The sequence below is a fragment of the Coregonus lavaretus genome (genome assembly GCF_964263955.1).
Source record: "Coregonus lavaretus genome assembly, contig: HAP1_SCAFFOLD_230, whole genome shotgun sequence".
In the NCBI taxonomy this organism is placed as follows: Eukaryota; Metazoa; Chordata; class Actinopteri; order Salmoniformes; family Salmonidae; genus Coregonus; species Coregonus lavaretus.
In genome coordinates, this window is record NW_028157598.1 from 122,334 (window position 1) to 145,755 (window position 23,422).

Here is a 23,422-nt window from a genome sequence, read left to right on the forward strand (position 1 = left end):
ACAGTAGAGAGGCTATATATACAGGGGGTACCGGTACAGAGTCAATGGGAAATAACAGTAGGGAGGCTATATACAGGGGGTACCGGTACAGAGTAAATGTGAAATAACAGTAGGGAGGCTATATACAGGGGGTACCGGTACAGAGTCAATGGGAAATAACAGTAGGGAGGCTATATACAGGGGGTACCGGTACAGAGTCAATGTGAAATAACAGTAGAGAGGCTATATACAGGGGGTACCGGTACAGTATATTTGTGTAATGTATGACATAGAAAGTGAGAGGTTGTTTGACAGGGTCGGAGAGGTTGGACGGTGAATGGGGATTGGGTGGTGTTTTTTGGGGTGTGGGTGATGGGTAGTAGTGTAAGTTTGTAAGGAATTGTTATTTTTTGTTAGAAATGCAGGGTTAGTTAAGAGAATAATTATCGGTGTAGGAAGGTCGTGACCGGCCTCACTCCAGTACAGTAGGTGGCGGTGTATTCACTTTTCGGTTGGTTGCGATCTGCCAATAAAAACTCAAAGAAGAAGAAGAAGAAGAAGGAGAACAACAACAGCTCGTCGGCCACCTCCGTAGCTTGCTAGCCAACATAACCGAAACGTTCAAGCTCTTTAGACGCTTTCTGGTATATTAGCCACTGTGGTTTAAACCCACTTCTGTCGTCTAGTTAGTTATCCCATTTAATTTCATATTTACGGTGTTGTTGTTATTGGTCAGCTAGCTGGCTGGTTAAGTTAGCACTAGCCTAGCTAGCTAACATCCCCGACCATGAGCTCACTAAGCTACTCTCCTCCTGCTAAAGAAGAGGAGGTCTGCTGGACGGAGAAAGAGGGTCTGTGGCTGAACGTTGTCGTGAAAGAGGAGGAGGAAGAGGAGGATGTCACAGTAAAGAAAGAAGTAGAGGGTGAAGCTGTTACCGTGAAAGAAGAAGAGGAAGACCTTACAGTGAAAGAAGAAGAGGAAGACGCGTTCAGAGTGAAAGAGGAGGAGGATGTTACAGTGAAAGAAGAGGAGGCAGAAGAGATAGAGGAGGATGCAGTTTTTAGAGTGAAGGAGGAGGGAGAGATAACTGTCACATTGAAAGAGGAGACGGGAGAAGAAGAGGAAGCGGAGACAGGAGATCTGATTAACACCAGTAAGTAACGTTACTGTCTCAAAAACGGAGGCACTTACTCTGCAGTTGTTGAACTGATGTGTGATTTTTAAAAAGGGGAAATCTGCGGTTGTTACATCCATATTCGGACTATAAAGTAATTATATATATATTGGGACTTAATTAATGATATAGCCATTGATTATTGAAGATTATAAACTGGGTGGTTAAAATCCTGAATGCTGATTGGCTGACAGCCGTGGTATATCAGGCCGTATACCACGGGTATGACCAAACATTTTATTTTTACTACTCTAATAACGTTGGTAACCAGTTTATAATAGCAATAAGGCACCTCGGGGGTTTGTGGTATTTGGACAGTATACCACGGCTAAGGGCTGTATCCAGGCACTCCACGTTGCAATCGGGAAATATTGCTTAAATATAACTTATAAAATGCCTCATGAGCTTCGTTAAAATTTTGGAGACACCAGTTAGACCTCTCACCAAACCCTTCTTCACCACACTGTCTGCGTGGGTGGACCATTTCAGTTTGTCAGTGATGTGTACACCAAGGAACTTGAAGCTTTCCACCTTCTCCACTGCGGTCCCGTCGATGTGGATAGGGGGGTGCACCCTCTGCTGTTTCCTAATTAACCCCAAACTAAATCTAAGTGTTGATATTAGTTGTCAGGGGTAATTTCCCCCAAACTAAATCTAAGTGTTGATATTAGTTGTCAGGGGTAATTCCCCCCAAACTAAATCTAAGTGTTGATATTAGTTGTCAGGGGTAATTCCCCCCAAACTAAATCTAAGTGTTGATATTAGTTGTCAGGGGTAATTTCTCCAAACTAAATCTAAGTGTTGATATTAGTTGTCAGGGGTAATTCCCCCCAAACTAAATCTAAGTGTTGATATTAGTTGTCATGGTAATTTCTCCAAACTAAATCTAAGTGTTGATATTAGTTGTCAGGGGTAATTCCCCCCAAACTAAATCTAAGTGTTGATATTAGTTGTCAGGGGTAATTTCCCCCAAACTAAATCTAAGTGTTGATATTAGTTGTCAGGGGTAATTTCCCCCAAACTAAATCTAAGTGTTGATATTAGTTGTCAGGGGTAATTTCCCCCAAACTAAATCTAAGTGTTGATATTAGTTGTCAGGGGTAATTTCCCCCAAACTAAATCTAAGTGTTGATATTAGTTGTCAGGGGTAATTTCCCCCAAACTAAATCTAAGTGTTGATATTAGTTGTCAGGGGTAATTTCTGTAATTTCGTGGTCCTCTGTAGCTCAGCTGGTAGAGCACGGCGCTTGTAACGCCAAGGTAGTGGGTTCGAACCCCGGGACCACCCATACACAAAAATGTATGCACGCATACATGTTGATATTAGTTGTCAGGGGTAATTTCCCCCAAACTAAATCTAAGTGTTGATATTAGTTGTCAGGGGTAATTTCCCCCAAACTAAATCTAAGTGTTGATATTAGTTGTCAGGGGTAATTTCCCCCAAACTAAATCTAAGTGTTGATATTAGTTGTCAGGGGTAATTTCCCCCAAACTAAATCTAAGTGTTGATATTAGTTGTCAGGGGTAATTTCCCCCAAACTAAATCTAAGTGTTGATATTTTAGTTGTCAGGGGTAATTTCCCCCAAACTAAATCTAAGTGTTGATATTAGTTGTCAGGGGTAATTTCCCCCAAACTAAATCTAAGTGTTGATATTAGTTGTCAGGGGTAATTTCCCCCAAACTAAATCTAAGTGTTGATATTAGTTGTCAGGGGTAATTTCCCCCAAACTAAATCTAAGTGTTGATATTAGTTGTCAGGGGTAATTTCCCCCAAACTAAATCTAAGTGTTGATATTAGTTGTCAGGGGTAATTTCCCCCAAACTAAATCTAAGTGTTGATATTAGTTGTCAGGGGTAATTTCCCCCAAACTAAATCTAAGTGTTGATATTAGTTGTCAGGGGTAATTTCCCCCAAACTAAATCTAAGTGTTGATATTAGTTGTCAGGGGTAATTTCCCCCAAACTAAATCTAAGTGTTGATATTAGTTGTCAGGGGTAATTTCCCCCAAACTAAATCTAAGTGTTGATATTAGTTGTCAGGGGTAATTTCCCCCAAACTAAATCTAAGTGTTGATATTAGTTGTCAGGGGTAATTTCCCCCAAACTAAATCTAAGTGTTGATATTAGTTGTCAGGGGTCTTTACTTCAACATGATTGTGTTTTGATGTATTTCTATTAATACCTTTTAATATTTTTTTCTGGTCGATGTCTTCCAAGAACCGTTTTTTCCATCTGTTTGACAAGAAATCAAAGCCTTTGCTTATTCCTAATTTTTAGGATGGAAAATTGTTGAAAAATCTATATATGCCTTAATAAAAATAATAATATATATATATAGACTCTTAGCATTATCCGACAACAGTATCTCCTATGAACTCCACCTGTTGGTGCTCATGAGACATTTTACATGGAGATGACCAGGTTTAACCAGGGTTTGAGGCTTTACATTTACAGTTTAGTCATTTAGCAGACGCTCTTATCCAGAGCCACTTACAGTTAGTGAGTGCATACATTTTTCATATATTTTTTTTTTTCCGTACTGGTCCACCGCGGGTATCGAATCCACAACCCTGAACGTTGCAAGCGCCATGCTCTACCAACTGAGCTACACGGGATGGGCAACTTGGCCCCCTTTTTGAAGGCCCTCAGATCATTCCCCCCCCCCCCCCCCCCCCCCAGTCGGAGTCTCAACTTCTACAACATTATATTAGATCGACCCCCAGACAGGGCTAATGGATACAGAATGTAAATCTCACTTAAAAAGGAGAACTTTCCTTCTTTTTTTTCAACCAAATCTTTATTTTCTCATCCTGGTTGTGTAGTGGGCTCCTTTCTCATCCTGGTTGTGTAGTGGGCTCCTTCCTCATCCTGGTTGTGTAGTGGGCTCCTTCCTCATCCTCGTTGTGTAGTGGGCTCCTTCCTCATCCTCGTTGTGTAGTGGGCTCCTTCCTCATCCTGGTTGTGTAGTGGGCTCCTTCCTCATCCTCGTTGTGTAGTGGGCTCCTTCCTCATCCTCATTGTGTAGTGGGCTCCTTCCTCATCCTGGTTGTGTAGTGGGCTCCTTCCTCATCCTGGTTGTGTAGTGGGCTCCTTCCTCATCCTCGTTGTGTAGTGGGCTCCTTCCTCATCCTGGTTGTGTAGTGGGCTCCTTCCTCATCCTGGTTGTGTAGTGGGCTCCTTCCTCATCCTCGTTGTGTAGTGGGCTCCTTCCTCATCCTGGTTGTGTAGTGGGCTCCTTCCTCATCCTGGTTGTGTAGTGGGCTCCTTCCTCATCCTCATTGTGTAATGGGCTCCTTCCTCATCCTCGTTGTGTAGTGGGCTCCTTCCTCATCCTGGTTGTGTAGTGGGCTCCTTCCTCATCCTCATTGTGTAGTGGGCTCCTTCCTCATCCTCATTGTGTAGTAGGCTCCTTCCTCATCCTGGTTGTGTAGTGGGCTCCTTCCTCATCCTCGTTGTGTAGTGGGCTCCTTCCTCATCCTCATTGTGTAGTAGGCTCCTTCCTCATCCTCATTGTGTAGTAGGCTCCTTCCTCATCCTCGTTGTGTAGTGGGCTCCTTCCTCATCCTCGTTGTGTAGTGGGCTCCTTCCTCATCCTCGTTGTGTAGTGGGCTCCTTCCTCATCCTCGTTGTGTAGTGGGCTCCTTCCTCATCCTCGTTGTGTAGTGGGCTCCTTCCTCATCCTCGTTGTGTAGTGGGCTCCTTCCTCATCCTCGTTGTGTAGTGGGCTCCTTCCTCATCCTCGTTGTGTAGTGGGCTCCTTCCTCATCCTGGTTGTGTAGTGGGCTCCTTCCTCATCCTCGTTGTGTAGTGGGCTCCTTCCTCATCCTGGTTGTGTAGTGGGCTCCTTCCTCATCCTGGTTGTGTAGTGGGCTCCTTCCTCATCCTCGTTGTGTAGTGGGCTAACCGCTAACCCTAACGCTCCTGAAAAAACATGAACAAAGGCACACAAAAAAAGTGTCCTTTTTAGAAAGGGTAAAAGCTCTCGGTAGAGTGATGCAGATCTTTAGATGTTGTCATTCCAAAACTTTATCCACAGCCTTATATTCCCCTTTCGTTCCACTCATTTCAAACCAAAAGGTACAGGTGAACCCATTAACACCTGGATGAATGAAGGACAACAGTAGGACAAAGTGCATGACTAGTCGCCCAATAGTCATCTTCTTGTCCCTCATTGGTTTGCTTGTTTGTCCACCACTGAAGGTTCTATCCCTGATGTCCTTCAACCCAGGTCTTATTCTTCCCCCTCGGCATCATCCACTTCCTGTCCACTCCAACCCAGGTCTTATTCTTCCCCCTCGGCATCATCCACTTCCTGTCCACTCCAACCCAGGTCTTATTCTTCCCCCTCGGCATCATCCACTTCCTGTCCACTCCAACCCAGGTCTTATTCTTCCCCCTCGGCATCATCCACTTCCTGTCCACTCCAACCCAGGTCTTATTCTTCCCCCTCGGCATCATCCACTTCCTGTCCACTCCAGACGTCTTGGAGAGAGCACAGAGCTTCCTAATGGGTTTCTAATCGTGGTAACGGCACCGTGGCTAGATATACAATATGCAGAACTGGAGTTTTTGTGTTTTAATCTCAACTACATGCTTATGTTCATTGAATACAGTATTGGGGATATCAACACTCTAATCCCCCATTTGTTTCAATGCAAACTGGGCTTATTAGGAGCATACTGGGCTTATTAGGAGCGTACTGGGCTTATCAGGAGCATACTGGCATTATTAGGAGCATACATTTACATTTACGTCATTTAGCAGACGCTCTTATCCAGAGCGACTTACAAATTGGTGCATTCACCTTATAGCCAGTGGGATAACCACTTTACAATATGTATTTATTTTTATTTTGTTGGGGGGGTGGGGTAAGGGGGGGTAGAAGGATTACTTTATCCTATCCCAGGTATTCCTTAAAGAGGTAGGGTTTCAAGTGTCTCCGGAAGGTGGTGAGTGACTCCGCTGTCCTGGCGTCGTGAGGGAGCTTGTTCCACCATTGGGGTGCCAGAGCAGCGAATAGTTTTGACTGGGCTGAGCGGGAACTGTGCTTCCGCAGAGGTAGGGGGGCCAGCAGGCCAGAGGTGGATGAACGCAATGCCCTCGTTTGGGTGTAGGGACTGATCAGAGCGTGAAGGTACGGAGGTGCCGTTCCCCTCACAGCTCCGTAGGCAAGCACCATGGTCTTGTAGCAGATGTAAGCTTCAACTGGAAGCATACTGGGCTTATTAGGAGCATACTGGCATTATTAGGAGCATACTGGGCTTATTAGGAGCATACTGGGCTTATTAGGAGCATACTGGGCTTATTAGGAGCATACTGGGCTTATTAGGAGCGTACTGGGCTTATTAGGAGCATACTGGGCTTATTAGGAGCGTACTGGGCTTATTAGGAGCATACTGGGCTTATTAGCAGCATACTGGGCTTATTAGCAGCATACTGGGCTTATTAGCAGCATACTGGGCTTATTAGGAGCATACTGGGCTTATTAGGAGCATACTGGGCTTATTAGGAGCATACCGGGCTTATTAGGAGCATACTGGGCTTATTAGGAGCATACTGGGCTTATTAGGAGCATAGTGGGCTTATTAGGAGCATACTGGGCTTATTAGGAGCATAGTGGGCTTATTAGGAGCATACTGGCAATATTAGGAGCCTACTGGGCTTATTAGGATCATACCGCTCTTATTAGGAGCATACTGGGCTTATTAGGAGCGTACTGGCATTATTAGGAGCATACTGGGCTTATTAGGAGCATAGTGGGCTTATTAGGATCATACTGGGCTTATTAGGAGCATACTGGGCTTAATTGGTGATTCATGGTAAAAAAGACAATAGTTTAGTCTACTCATAAAATATTTGTAAACCGATGGTTTGAAGGTATAAATATACACTATGGACTCCAATATTATGCTACATTAGTATTGATCATATTGAACAATATGTATTTAATGCCGTTTCCATTCTGTATAGAGGGAGGGCTTTTTGTGCTACTGTACCCTTAAAGCCCACCTGAGATAAATGTCAAATTTACAAAAAATGCCTTTGATGTATAACGACGCAAGGTTCATTTAACAGTAAAAATCAGACTAAATGCATTTTAAACATGTGAGCTGTGAATGCCTGAAATCTATTATCTTGTTGTGGTTCACCAAGTTATGTTGCTACTGAGAGACTGTGATACGCAGGCAGGGAAAAACCCAGATTTTTAATTGGCAAGAAATAGTAATTAATGTCCATGAAATATGCTATCATGTGCAATTTTATGTAAAGCATGATCACTTATCTGAGAAGGTACTGAAAATATCTGAAGAATGTGTTTATCTGATGGTGTCAGGATAAACGTGTATGCGGTGAACGAAGTCAAGCGCAGGACACCGAGAGACTGGCAGATGTACTTTACTAATAAACGTAATGAAAAGTACAAAACAACAAAACCTCCAAAACAGGGAGGAACAATAATCGCAATACACAGTCCTGCCGAAAACAAACGGAGAACAATCACACACAACAAACGAATGACAGACAGGGGTATATAAAGGGAAACCGTCAACACTAATGGGAAACAGGTGTACACAAAGCAGACCAATCTAGATGATTGCTGAAACCTAGATCGGTGGAAGCTAGTACTCCGGGGACGACGAACGCCGAAGCCTGCCCGAGCAAGGAGGAGGAGCAGCCTCGGCTAAATCCGTGACAGTACCCCCCCCCCCCCCCTTGACGCGCGGCTCCAGCCGTGCGCCGACCCCGGCCTCGGGGACGGCCAGGAGGACGCGGAGCAGGGCGAGTCGGATGACTCCGGTGGAAATCCCTCAGCATGGAGGGGTCTAGGATGTCCCTCCTAGGGACCCAGCACCGTTCCTCCGGACCGTACCCCTCCCACTCCACGAGGTACTGCAGGCCCCCCATCCGACGCCTCGAATCCAAGATGGAACGGACTGAGTACGCCGGAGCCCCCTCGATGTCCAATGGGGGCGGAGGAACCTCTCGTACCTCACTCTCCTGGAGTGGACCAGCTACCACCGGCCTGAGGAGAGACACATGGAACGAGGGGTTAATGCGGTAATTAATTGGCAGTTGTAATCTATAGCATACCTCGTTCAATCTCCTCAGGACTTTAAATGGCCCCACAAACCGCCGACCCAGCTTCCGGCAGGGCAGGCGAAGGGGCAGGTTTCAGGTCGAGAGCCAGACCCGATCTCCCGGTGCATACAACGGAGCCTCACTACGGTGGCGATCGGCGCTCGCCTTCTGCCGCCTGATGGTCCGTTGCAGATGGACATGCGCAGCGTTCCATGTCTCCTCCGAGCGCCGAAACCACTCGTCCACCGCAGGGGCTTCGATCTGGCTCTGATGCCAAGGTGCCAGAACCGGCTGATAACCCAGCACACACTGAAACAGCGTAAGGTTAGTGGAGGAGTGACGGAGTGAGTTTTGAGCTATCTCCGCCCAGGGGATATATACCGACCACTCCCCCTGCCGGTCCTGGCAATAGGACCTCAGAAACCTACCCACATCCTGGTTAACTCTTTCCACCTGCCCATTACTCTCGGGGTGAAAACCTGAGGTAAGGCTAATCGAGACCCCCAGACGTTCCATGAACTGAAACGGTGTATCAGAGCTCTATCATACTATCCAGGTCTGTGCCCAAACAGTTTGAGCTTCTACTTCTAAAAATCCACCTTTCCAGAAATAAATCTCTCACTGTTGCCGCTTGCTACAGACCCCCCTCAGCCCCCAGCTGTGCCCTGGACACCATATGTGAATTGATTGCCCCCCATCTATCCTCAGAGTTCGTACTGCTTGGTGACCTAAATTGGGATATGCTTAACACCCCGGCCATCCTACAATCTAAACTAGATGCCCTCAATCTCACACAAATTATCAACAAACCTACCAGGTACAACCCTAAATCCGTAAACATGGGTACCCTCATAGATATCATCCTGACTAACTTACCCTCTAAATACACCTCCGCTGTCTTCAACCAGGATCTCAGCGATCACTGCCTTATTGCCTGCGTCCGTAACGGGTCCGCGGTCAAACGACCACCCCTCATCACTGTCAAACGCTCCCAAAAACACTTCAGCGAGCAGGCCTTCCTAATTGACCTGGCCCAGGTATCCTGGATGGATATAGATCTCATTCCGTCAGTAGAGGATGCCTGGTTGTTCTTTAAAAGTAATTTCCTCTCAATCTTAAATAAACATGCCCCATTCAAAAAATACAGAACTAAGAACAGATATAGCCCCTGGTTCTCCTCAGACTTGACTGCCCTTGACCAGCACAAAAACATCCTGTGGCGTACTGCATTAGCATCAAATAGCCCCCGCGATATGCAACTTTTCAGGGAAGTTAGAAACCAATATACACAAGCGGTTAGGAAAGCAAAGGCTAACTTTTTCAAACAGAAATTTGCATCCTGTAGCACTAACTCCAAAAAGTTTTGGGACACTGTAAAGTCCATGGAAAATAAGAGCACTTCCTCCCAGCTGCCCACTGCACTGAGGCTAGGAAACACTATCACCACCGATAAATCTACAATAATCGAGAATTTCAACAAGCATTTTGCTACGGCTGGCCATGCTTTCCACCTGGCTACCACTACCCCGGCCACCAGCTCTGCACCCTCCTGCAACTTGCCCATGCCCCCCCCCGCTTCTCCTTCACACAAATCCAGACAGCTGATGTTCTGAAAGAGCTGCAAAATCTGGACCCCTACAAATCATCTGGGCTAGACAATCTGGACCCTTTCTTTCTAAAACTAGCCGCCGAAATTGTCGCAACCCCTATTACTAGCCTGTTCAACCTCTCTTTCGTAACGTCTGAGATCCCCAGAGATTGGAAAGCTGCCGCGGTCATCCCCCTCTTCAAAGGGGGTGACACTCTAGATCCAAACTGTTATAGACCCATATCCATCCTGCCCTGCCTTTCAAACGTTTTTGAAAGCCAAGTTAACAAACAGATCACCGACCATTTCGAATCCCACCGTACCTTCTCCGCTATGCAATCCGGTTTCCGAGCTGGTCATGGGTGCACTTCAGCCACGCTCAAGGTCCTAAACGATATTATAACCGCGATCGATAATAGACAGTACTGTGCAGCCGTTTTCATTGACCTGGCCAAGGCTTTCGACTCTGTCAACCACCGCATTCTTATTGGCAGACTAAATAGCCTTGGTTTCTCAAATGACTGCCTCGCCTGGTTCACCAACTACTTCTCTGATAGAGTTCAATGTGTCAAATCGGAGGGCCTGTTGTCTGGACCTATGGCAGTCTCTATGGGGGTGCCACAGGGTTCAATTCTTGGGCCGACTCTTTTCTCTGTGTATATCAATGACGTCGCTCTTGCTGCTGGTGACTCTCAGATCCACCTCTACGCAGACGACACCATTTTGTATACATCTGGCCCTTCATTGGACACTGTGTTAACAAACCTCCAAACGAGCTTCAATGCCATACTACACTCCTTCAGTAGCCTCCAACTGCTCTTAAACACTAGTAAAACTAAATGCATGCTCTTCAACCGAACGCTGCTTGCACCCGCCCACCCGACTAGAATCACTACTCTCGACGGGTCTGACCTAGAGTATGTGGACAATTACAAATATCTAGGTGTCTGGTTAGACTGTAAACTCTCCTTCCAGACTCACATTAAGAATCTCCAATCCAAAGTTAAATCTAGAATCGGTTTCCTATTTCGCAACAAAGCCTCCTTCACTCATGCTGCCAAACATGCCCTCGTAAAACTGACTATCCTACCGATCCTTGACTTCGGCGATGTCATTTACAAAATAGCCTCCAACACTCTACTCAGCAAATTGGATGTAGTCTATCACAGTGCCATCCGTTTTGTCTCCAAAGCCCCATATACTACCCACCACTGTGACCTGTACGCTCTTGTTGGCTGGTCCTCACTACATATTCGTCGCCAAACCCACTGGCTCCAGGCCATCTATAAATCACTGCTAGGCAAATCCCCGCCTTATCTTAGCTCATTGGTCACCATAGCAACACCCACCCGTAGTATGCGCTCCAGCAGGTATATCTCACTGGTAATCCCCAAAGCCAACACCTCCTTTGGCCGCCATTCCTTCCAGTTCTCTGCTGCCAATGACTGGAACAAATTGCAAAAATCTCTGAAGTTGGAGACACTTATCTCCCTCACTAACTTTAAGCATCAGTTGTCAGAGCACCTTACCGATCACTGCACCTGTACACAGCCCATCGGAAATTAGCCCGCCCAACTACCTCATCCCCATATTGTTATTTATTTTGCTCATTTGTACCCCAGTATCTCTATTTGCACATCATCTCTTGCACATCTATCATTCCAGTGTTAATACTAATTGTAATTATTTTGCACTATAGCCTATTTATTGCCTTACCTCCATAACTTGCTACATTTGCACACACTGTATATATATTTATTTCTGTTGTATTTTTGACTTTGTTTTGTTTTACCCCATATGTAACTCTGTGTTGTTTTTATCGCACTGCTTTGCTTTATCTTGGCCAGGTCGCAGTTGTAAATGAGAACTTGTTCTCAACTGGCTTACCTGGTTAAATAAAGGTGAAATAAAAAAATAAATAAATGAACGCCTTCCAGACTCTAGAGGTGAACTGGGGACCCCGATCAGACACTATATCCTCAGGCACCCCGTAGTGCCGGAAGACGTGTGTAAACAGGGCGTCAGCAGTTTGTAGGGCAGTAGGGAGACCTGGCAGGGGAATGAGACGGCAGGCCTTTGAAAACAGATCCACAACGACCAAGATCGTAGTGTTCCCCTGGGAGGGGGGAAGGTCCGTGACAAAATCCACCGATAGTTGAGACCACGGCCGTTGTGGAACGGGTAGGGGTTGTAATTTCCCTCTGGGCAGGTGTCTAGGCGCCTTACACTGGGCGCACACCGAGCAGGAGGAAACATAAACCCGCACGTCCTTAGCTAAAGTGGGCCACCAGTACTTCCCACTAAGGCAGTGCACCGTCCGACCAATACCAGGATGACCAGAGGAGGGTGACGTGTGAGCCCAATAGATCAATCGATCACGAACCTCGAGCGGCACGTACTTCCGATCCTCTGGACATTGTGGGGGAGTAGGATCGGTACGTAACGCCCGCTCGATGTCCGCATCAACCTCCCACACCACCGGTGCCACCAGACAAGACTCCGGAAGTATGGGAGTGGGCTCAATGGACCCCTCCTCTGTGTCATACAGTCGGGACAGGACGTCCGCCTTAGTGTTCTGTGACCCTGGTCTATAGGTGAGTTTAAATACAAATCTGGTAAAGAACATGGCCCACCTTGCCTGGCGAGGGTTTAGCCTCCTCGCTGCCCGGATGTACTCCAGGTTACGATGGTCAGTCAAAATGATAAAAGGGTGGTTAGCCCCCTCAAGCCAATGTCTCCACACCTTCAGGGCTTGGACTACAGCCAACAGCTCCCTATCCCCCACGTCATAATTTTCGCTCCGCCGGACTGAGCTTCTTAGAGAAGAAGGCACAGGGGCGGAGTTTTGGTGGCGTACCCGAGCGCTGAGATAGTACAGCACCAATCCCAGCCTCGGACGCATCCACCTCAACTTGGAACGCCAAAGAGGGATCCGGATGTGCCAGCACCTGAGCCGAGGTAAACAGGTCCTTCAGATGTCTAAAAGCCCTGTCCGCCTCAGCCGACCACTGCAGACGCGCCGGACCCCCCCTTAGCAGGGAGGTGATGGGAGCTGCTACCTGTCCAAAGCCCCGGATAAACATCCGGTAGTAATTGGCAAAACCCAAAAACCGCTGCACTTCCTTCACCGTGGTGGGAGTCTGCCAATTACGCACGGCTGAAACGCGGTCAATCTCCATCTCCACCCCTGACGCGGACAACCGATGCCCCAGGAAGGAGATGGACTCCTGGAAGAACAGACACTTCTCTGCCTTCACATACAGGTCATGCTCCAACAGTCTACCAAGCACCCGACGCACCAGGGACACATGCTCGGCGCGTGTAGCGGAGTATATTAGAATGTCATCAATATACACCACTACCCCCTGTCCATGCAAGTCCCGGAAAATCTCGTCCACAAACGATTGGAATACTGAAGGAGCATTCATTAAACCGTATGGCATGACAAGGTACTCATAGTGACCCGAGGTTGTACTAAATGCTGTCTTCCACTCATCTCCCTCCCTAATGCGCACCAGGTTGTACGCGCTCCTGAGGTCCAATTTTGTGAAGAATCGCGCCCCGTGTAATGACTCCGTCATACTAGCAATCAGAGGGAGAGGATAGCTGTACTTGATTGTGATCTGATTGAGACCACGGTAATCAATACACGGGCGTAAACCCCCATCCTTCTTCTTCACAAAAAAGAAACTCGATGACACAGGGGAAGTGGATGGCCGTATGTATCCCTGTCCCAGAGATTCGGCGACATATGTCTCCATAGCCGCCGTCTCCTCCTGAGACAGAGGATACACATGACTACGAGGAAGCGCAGCGCCTACTTGGAGGTCATATCGCACAATCCCCCTGTCGATGAGGTGGTAATTGAGTCGCCTTCTTTTTACTGAAGGCGAGTGCCAAATCGGCATATTCAGGTGGAATGTGCATGGGGGGAACTTGGTTCGGACTTTCCACCGTCGTTGCCCCTATGGAAACACCTACACACCGCCCGAAACACTGATCAGACCATCCCTTGAGAGCCTTCTGCTGCCATGAAATGTTGGGGTCATGTGACATTAACCAGGGGAGTCCCAACACCATGGGAAACGCAGGAGAATCCATCAAATACAGACTAATTAACTCCTCATGGCCCTCCTGCGTTTACATCTTGAGAGGCGCTGTGACTTCCCTAATCAATCCTGACCCCAAAGGACGGCTATCTAGGGCATGGATGGGGAAGGGCACATCAACGGGTACAATAGGAATCCCTAACTTATAGGTGAACTGGCGATCTATAAAATTCCCAGCTGCGCCTGAATCTACTAGCACCTTATGCTGGAAATGAGGAGAGTCCTCGGGAAACATAACAGTAATACACATATGCGCACCAGAGAGCTCTTGGTGAGTTGGGTGTCTACTCACCTGGAATGACTCATCAGTGCGCTGCCTACCGCCTCGAATCCCAGGAGATCCTCCCCAGCAACGACCAGCAGTGTGTCCTCTGCGGCCACAGTTGGTGCAGGGGACGGCCTCCCTCCTGGCCACTCTCCTGGTCTCCCTAGCACCAGCACCTCCGAGCTCCATAGGGGTCGGCTCGGAAGTGCTGGGGGATGGAATGGACGGCCCTGAATCCGGACGTCCGCTGGTAGCCAACAGGATATCCAGGCGAATAGACATGTCCATCAGTTGGTCGAAGCTGAGGTTGGTTTCCCTGCAGGCCAATTCCCGACGCACGTCCTCCCTCAGGCTACATCGGTAGTGGTCGATGCGGGCCCCCTCATTCCATCCCGCGTTGGCAGCCAGCGTCCGGAAGTCCAGCGCGAACTCCTGTGCGCTCCTTCTCCCCTGCCTGAGGTGGAATAGACGCTCACCCGCCGCCTTACCCTCTGGTGGATGATCGAAAACTGCCCTGAAGCGGCGGGTGAACTCCGCATAGTTGACATTAGCGGCGTCTATTCCCCCCCACTCGGCGTTGGCCCACTCCAGCGCCTTGCCGGACAGACAGGAGATGAGGGCGGACACGCTCTCGTATCCCGAGGACACCGGGTGGATGGTTGCCAGGTAGAGTTGGAGCAGGAAACCCTGACACCCAGCAGCTGTGCCATCATAAGCCCTCGGGAGCGAGAGCCGAATCCCATTTGACCCCGGAGGAGAAGCGATGGGTAATGCCGATGGTGGTGGTATCGTAGGAGGAGGTGTAGGCAGACCCCCTCTTTCCCATCGCTCCATAGTGCTCACCACCCGTTCCATGGCGGTGCCGAGAGCCTGGATCATGGCCGCTTGTTGTTCAACGCGTTCCTCCACTGATCCAGCTGGCACCGCCGCTCCTGCTGACTCCATGGAAGGTGTGTGATTCTGTCAGGATAAACGTGTATGCGGTGAACGAAGTCAAGCGCAGGACACCGAGAGACTGGCAGATGTACTTTACTAATAAACGTAATGAAAAGTACAAAACAACAAACCTCCAAAACAGGGAGGAACAATAATCGCAATACACAGTCCTGCCGAAAACAAACAGAGAACAATCACACACAACAAACGAATGACAGACGGGTTATAAAGGGAAACCATCAGCACTAATGGGAAACAGGTGGACACAAAGCAGACCAATCTAGATGATTGCTGAAACCTAGATCGGTGGCAGCTAGTACTCCGGGGACGACGAACGCCGAAGCCTGCCCGAGCAAGGAGGAGGAGGAGCAGCCTCGGCTAAATCCGTGACAGATGGTAACCTCGACACCAAAGTTTCTTTGCAACTTTGAAATTGGCCCACTAGCGGGGAACTATCACAAAACGATCAATAACCTGATAATAATAATAAAGCAACTGATTGGCTTAGAATAAAACCTGTTATGGGTACAACAACCAGATGAATTGGTTGAAACATTCAGCAGAACATTTAGTGTTTTTGTATTTGACTTCAGAGGGAAGTGGGCGTAATGGGTACGTGGGCTGTTTAATGTTTACGCGAAATAGAACGCTTCTAACCGAAAGTCACCTTTTAAATACGTGGGCTGTTTAATGTTACGCTGTGCAGACAGTTTTCACATTTATGAGTTAGCGAAATAGAACACTTCTAATAATAATAATAATAATATGCCATTTAGCAAACGCTTTTATCCAAAGAAACTTAGTCATGCGTGCATACATTTTTAAGTATGGGCGGTCCCAGGGATCGAACCCACTACCCTGGCGTTACAAGCGCCATGCTCTACCAATTGAGCTACAGAGGACCGAAAGTCACCTTTTTAAATTGATTCAGAACACCAAAAGCAATACTGTCATTAACCTGGCTCTTCAATAATTACACATGGCTTATTTTTAAACTTGTTTTTTAAACTATCATCAGCAGATCCAGGAAGTATTTTTCTGAAGTCAAGTCATAAACAGCACGACATGTAACAACAGCCAAAGTGTTCACAAGGAATGTCCAAAATATTTTGGTGTCTCATTCGCTGCTCTGGTAAAGACAGTTATGACGTGCTCCACGTTGGATCTAATATCTCTAGCAATAAGACAGTTATGGCGTGCTCCACGTTGGATCTAATATCTCTAGCAATAAGACAGTTATGGCGTGCTCCACGTTGGATCTAATATCTCTAGCAATAAGACAGTTATGGCGTGCTCCACCTTGGATCTAATATCTCTAGCAATAAGACAGTTATGGCGTGCTCCACGTTGGATCTAATATCTCTAGCAATAAGACAGTTATGGCGTGCTCCACGTTGGATCTAATATCTCTAACAATAAGACAGTTATGGCGTGCTCCACGTTGGATCTAATATCTCTAGCAATAAGACAATTATGGCGTGCTCCACGTTGGATCTAATATCTCTAGCAATAAGACAGTTATGGCGTGCTCCACGTTGGATCTAATATCTCTAGCAATAAGACAGTTATGGCGTGCTCCACGTTGGATCTAATATCTCTAGCAATAAGACAGTTATGACGTGCTCCACCTTGGATCTAATATCTCTAGCAATAAGACGGTTATGGCGTGCTCCACGTTGGATCTAATATCTCTAGCAATAAGACAGTTATGGCGTGCCCCACGTTGGATCTAATATCTCTAGCAATAAGACAGTTATGGCGTGCTCCACGTTGGATCTAATATCTCTAGCAATAAGACAGTTATGACGTGCTCCACCTTGGATCTAATATCTCTAGCAATAAGACGGTTATGGCGTGCTCCACGTTGGATCTAATATCTCTAGCAATAAGACAGTTATGATGTTAGCAATAAAACAGTTATGGTGTGGGCCTTTAACCATCTGTCTGACTTTGTCGTTCATACAGGAGAGAGACATGACCTTCGTGGATCCTCTGGGGAGCCTCAACAACAGCATGATGCTGACGAGGCAGAGAAAAGCCTCTCCAGATCAGAACACCTCAAGAAACACCAGCAGAGACCCACAGGAACGAAACCTCACTGCTGCGCTGACTGTGGGAAGAGTTACTCAAGATCAGATTCACTAAAACTACACCAGAGAATTCACACAGGAGAGAAATCTCACTGCTGCTCTGACTGTGGGAAGCGACTTACCTCTTCAGCAGACCTCAAAAGACATCAGAGAATCCACACAGGAGAGAAACCTTATAGCTGTGATCAATGTGGGAAGAGTTTTAATGTTCCAAGCAGCCTGAAATCACACCAGAGAACACACACAGGGGAGAAACCTTATAGCTGTTATCAATGTGGGAAGAGTTTTACTACATCTAGCCGTCTGACTATACACCAGAGAACACACACAGGAGAGAAACTTTATAGCTGTGATCAATGTGGGGAGAGTTTTACTACATCTAGCCAGCTAACTATGCACCAGAGAACACACACAGGAGAGAAACCTTATAGCTGTAATCAATGTGGGAAGAGTTTTGCTCACTCACGCAGCCTGATAGCACACCAGAGAATACACACTGGAGAGAAACCTCACTGTTGCTCCGACTGTGGGAAGAGATTCACCTCTTCAGCAGACCTTAAAATACACCAGAGAATCCATACAGGAGAGAAACCTTATAGCTGCTCTGACTGTGAGAAGAGCTTTACAAAATCATCTACATTACAATCACACCAGAGAATTCACACTGGAGAGAAACCTTATAGCTGCGCTGACTGTGGGAAGACCTTTACAAAATCATCTACTTTACAATCACACCAGAGAATTCACACAGGAGAGAAACCTTATAGCTGTTATCAATGTGGGAAGAGTTTTACTGAATCTAGAAGGCTGACTACACACCAGAGAACACACACAGGAGATAAACCTTACCACTGCGCTGACTGTGGAAAGAGATTTGTTTCGTCAGGACATTTAAAATCACACCAGAGAACACACACAGGAGAAAAGCCTTATAGCTGTGATCAATGTGGGAAGAGTTTTACTCACTCAAGCAGCCTGACTATACACCAGAGAACACACACAGGAGAGAAACCTTATAGCTGTGATCAATGTGGGAAGAGTTTTGTTACATCTAGCCAGCTGACTATACACCAGAGAACACACACAGGAGAGAAATATTATAGCTGTGATCAATGTGGGAAGAGTTTTGTTACATCTAGTCGTTTGACTATACACCAGAGAACACACACAGGAGAGAAACCTTATAGCTGTGATCAATGTGGGAAGAGTTTTGTTACATCTAGCAGTCTGACTATACACCAGAGAACACACACAGGAGAGAAACCTTATTGCTGTGATCAATGTGGGAAGAGTTTTACTACATCTAGCCATCTGACTATACACCAGAGAACACACACAGGAGAGAAACCTTATAGCTGTGATTAATGTGGGAAGAGATACTCTGGTAAAAGATCTCTGATTAAACATCAGAAAATACATGCATGAAAGAGTTGCTTCATGATATCAATGAAATAATGTCACAATGTAGAATGTTTTAACTTTGTAGTAGGAGTATTTTAATTAATAATGTCAACGTAAAATATATATTGATGATGTGTTTCTCATTTGGAAGGATCCCTTCAATGTGTTTTAATGATTTTCTCACTTACCTTAATGATATGGTTAAATCTATCGAGTTTACAGCAGAGATTAGTCATATTGAGATGTCCTTCCTTTATTCACTCCGGGTCTTTGTCCACAAAGACTACAGACAGGAACAGTATCCTACGTGCTTCTAGTGCGCGTCCCACATTTCTGAAGAAGGGATTACCGTTCACACCATTTCTGAGACTGAAGCTCGTGTGTACTACTAGTAAAACAGAGGCTGAACATGTAAGAGACAGTTTGAGGCTCGTCCCCTAAAGAATGTCTTGATGATGCTGTCGGTAGAGTACCATTGATGAGACCTCAACCAAAAGGGATCAAGACTAGAGTGATGACATCACGACTAGTGGCGACATCAAGAATAGAGTGACGACATCACATCAAGACTAGTGGCGACAGCAAGATGAGTGATGACATCACTCAAGATGTTTGTTGTGTAGCTCAGTTTAGTAGAGCATGGCGCTTGCAACGCCAGGGTTGTGGGTTCGTTTCCCACGGGTGGGGGGGGGGGGGCAGTACGAAAAATTTATGCACTCACTAACTCTAAGTCGCTCTGGATAAGAGCGTCTGCTAAATGACTAAAATGTAATGAGTGATGACGTCAAGGGAGACATGAAGAAACATTGGAATGGCTGATCCTGCCAAAATATTTCTCATTTTCTGTAATTGTTATATTGCCTCTTATTGGTGCTGGATACCCCCATCTAGCGGTGACTCTATTACAATCCTGTCTTATGGATTCTGAGGAAACGTTCCCGTGGTAATATGTAGAAGCAATAAATGATTATGTTTCTCTGTCCGCTTTTGTATATTTCTGATATAATGTAGATCACGCATTCTGTTGTTGCTAGGTACTGATATATTTAGGATATAATGTAGATCACGCATTCTATTGTTGCTAGGTACTGATATATTTCGGATATAATGTAGATCACGCATTCTATTGTTGCTAGGTACTGATATATTTAGGATATAATGTAGATCACGCATTCTATTGTTGCTAGGTACTGATATATTTCTGATATAATGTAGATCACGCATTCTATTGTTGCTAGGTACTGATATATTTCGGATATAATGTAGATCACGCATTCTATTGTTGCTAGGTACTGATATATTTAGGATATAATGTAGATCACGCATTCTATTGTTGCTAGGTACTGATATATTTCTGATATAATGTAGATCACGCATTCTATTGTTGCTAGGTACTGATATATTTCGGATATAATGTAGATCACGCATTCTATTGTTGCTAGGTACTGATATAATGTAGATCACGCATTCTGTTGTTGCTAGGTACTGATATATTTCGGATATAATGTAGATCACGCATTCTATTGTTGCTAGGTACTGATATATTTTGAATATAATGTAGATCACGCATTCTATTGTTGCTAGGTACTGATATAATGTAGATCACGCATTCTATTGTTGCTAGGTACTGATATAATGTAGATCACGCATTCTATTGTTGCTAGGTACTGATGTATAGATGTTCTAATGTGTTTTCTTGCCGATCACGTGACATGTAATTCCCATTGAAATAGAAGCCATATGTCTGTTCCCGCTGATGACAGCCTGAGGAACTAACCCTTATTTTCCTTTCACCTTTTATTTGGGCACTTCTTTCCTGTCCTGTGATATATTCTTTGGGCACCAGGATGTTTCAATAAACATCTTTATTTTGCTTTCAAGCCTCTGTTCTGGATCTGTTTTTTGACAGTGGTTCTCTATCTCTTCCAGCAATGTAAATGAAAGAGTTAAAGAGTTACTATTTATGTGATGAACAAAAAGTGTGGTGTTACACTTACTCCGTTCGTGACCCGCTTGAATCAAAATGCAACACTTCTAAATGTAGCTAGCTGTTTTCTACCAATTGTCCTCTAACCAGTGATGTACACATTATTCCCAGATTCCATGTGGTGTTTGAGCTGTTAGTTTTAACAGGACCAGCAACCTCATCTCCCCCCTTTTGCACAATAGATTTCAACGTGATATCGATATGAGTGATGACAAATAAGTGTTGCATTTCTCTACTCCAAAATGTAGCTCACTGTCTTCTGCAGGTTGTCCTCTAACCAGTGAGGTAAAAGATATCTCCCATTTCCATGTGGTTTTTAGTTGTGTTAGTTTCAACAGCAGGTACAACCTGATTTCCCCCCTAATCGATATTAGTGATTTATTGCCACTTGTCAAAACAACAGTGTTTTTGGTGCTTGTGCAGTTAATAAGGTGGTTGTTTAAAAACATACAAGCAATATGATTACTATTGTGGAACATGTTTGTGTCGATAGTACATTTTATGTTTTTAATTGATCACAAACTGTTTCTGCATATTGGTTATTGATTTGGACACGTTAAAACTGTGTTTTGACATTGTATCCCACCTAGCAAAATGTCATTGAAAAGATGACTATGCCGACGTCCAATGTAAATTTGGTTTTGTCCAATCTACGTTCGGTTTTGGGTGAAAGTTGAAAATACGTATTTAATGTTTGTGTCGATAGTACATATTTTAGGTTTAGGTTTTCAATATATCACAAACCGTTTCTGCATACTGGTTATTGATTTGGACACGTTAAAAATGTTTTGACATGGGCTATATCCCACCTAACAAAATGTAGTTGAAAAGACATTGAAAAGAAGACTATGCCCGACATCCAATCTACTTCGATTTTGGTTGAAAGTGAAAGTTGAAAAGTGGTATTTTCGGGTCGTTGTTTCAACGACTTGACAACAACTTAATTTCAACGTACTTGCAGCCTATAAACATGGACGCAGTATAATAAATTGGCCTATAATCAGTTTTATTAACAATCCTACATCACTCCAGTATTTCTTTACAACATTCACTACTGAAGAAGCATAACTCGAATCAGTATCAGAATGGGTGATTTATACTAAAACGGGTTTTAAATACATCTAAAACTAAAACCATTCTCTATGACCTAAACCTCAACTGGAGTTGTTCATAAAGGTTGTAACCAGTGAACCAGTTGAAGAAGCTGAACTCCTAGGAGTAACATCGGACGGTCCGTTATCATGGTCAAGTCATATTGACAAAGTTGTTTGTGAAGATGGGGAGGGGTACGTCTGCTATTAAAAGTTGTTCTGTCTTTTTGACACAAAGATCAACTGTGCTAGTTTTTCAGACTCTGATCTTGTCCCAGTAATATGATCAACTGCAGCAAAGAAAGACCAAGCAAAGGTCCAGCTGGCCCAGAACAGAGCAGCACGCCTTGCCCTTAACTGCACACACAGAAAAAACATCAACAACATGCTTGATAGTCTTTCCTTGTTGAGGGTTGACGAGAGATTAACCACTTCTCTTCTGATTTTTATGAAAAATATTACTGTGATAAATTCCAGATTGTCTAAGTAATCAAATAACATTCAGCTCTGCCAGCCATAATACATGCCACCAGGGGTCTCTTCACGGTCCCCAATTCCAAAACAAATTCATGGCAATCCACAGTATTATACAGAGCCATGAGACATGCCACCAGGGGTCTCTTCACGGTCCCCAATTCCAAAACAAATTCATGGCAATCCACAGTATTATACAGAGCCATGAGACATGCCACCAGGGGTCTCTTCACGGTCCCCAATCCACAGTATTATACAGAGCCATGAGACATGCCACCAGGGGTCTCTTCACGGTCCCCAATCCACAGTATTATACAGAGCCATGAGACATGCCACCAGGGGTCTCTTCACGGTCCCTGATCCACAGTATTATATAGAGCCATGAGACATGCCACCAGGGGTCTCTTCACAGTCCCCAATCCACAGTATTATACAGAGCCATGAGACATGCCACCAGGGGTCTCTTCACGGTCCCCAATCCACAGTATTATAACTCCATCTCCAACTACTCAGCAAACAGCAAAATATCTTTATAATAATAATAATAATAATAATAAGCCATTTAGCAGACGCTTTTATCCAAAGCGACTTACAGTCATGCGTGCATACATTTTTACGAATGGGTGGTCCCGGGGATCGAAACCCACTACCCTGGCGTTACAAGCGCCGTGCTCTACCAGCTGAGCTACAGAGGACCACTTTATAAAACAGATTAAACAACATTGAACGGCTATGACTGTGAGGGGACACACACACACACACACACACACACACACAGGCACACAAACACACACACACACACACACACACACACACACACACACAGGCACACAGGCACACAAACACACACACACACACAAACACACACAGGAACACACACACACACGCACACACAGGCACACACACACACACACAGGAACACACACACACACACACAGGAACACACACACACACAGGAACACACACACACACACGCACACACACACACAGGCACACACAGGCACACAGGCACACACATTATTTGTTAGTTGTATTGTTTGTGTGTCGTTGTATGTTAAATGTGTGTCCTTCAGTCTATCAGTGTTTTGTGTGGGGATCCCAGGGAGATGAAGCTAATGAGGATCCAAATTAATAAAGAAATAAACAGCTAATTCATCTGGGGGGGGGGGGCAGCAGCCGCTTGATTCTCCAGATATTCCTCCTCATCTTGTTTCATCCTGTATTCTGGGTCAGAAGGTTGTAATCT

The 23,422-nt window shown here is 45.4% G+C and overlaps 1 protein-coding gene across 1 annotated transcript; it reads left to right on the forward strand.

Annotated features, from left to right (window-relative positions):
• The first annotated feature begins 757 nt into the window (after positions 1-757).
• Positions 758-19,879, forward strand: LOC311125218 (uncharacterized protein). The gene is made up of 2 exons (XM_084199270.1): positions 758-1,133; positions 17,099-19,879. Exons 1-2 carry the CDS (start codon positions 767-769, stop codon positions 18,586-18,588), a joined length of 1,857 nt encoding a protein of 618 aa, XP_084055396.1. The 5' UTR covers positions 758-766; the 3' UTR covers positions 18,589-19,879.
• Positions 19,880-23,422: the final 3,543 nt, after the last annotated feature.

What these genes read in the sequence shown, in the direction of transcription:
- LOC311125218 (XM_084199270.1), top strand. Translation starts at nt 767, where the DNA reads ATGAGCTCACTAAGCTACTCTCCTCCTGCTAAAGAAGAGGAGGTCTGC. An exon ending in AGGAGATCTGATTAACACCA is followed by an intron (nt 1,134 to 17,098) that starts GTAAGTAACGTT and finishes TCGTTCATACAG; the next exon opens with GAGAGAGACATGACCTTCGT.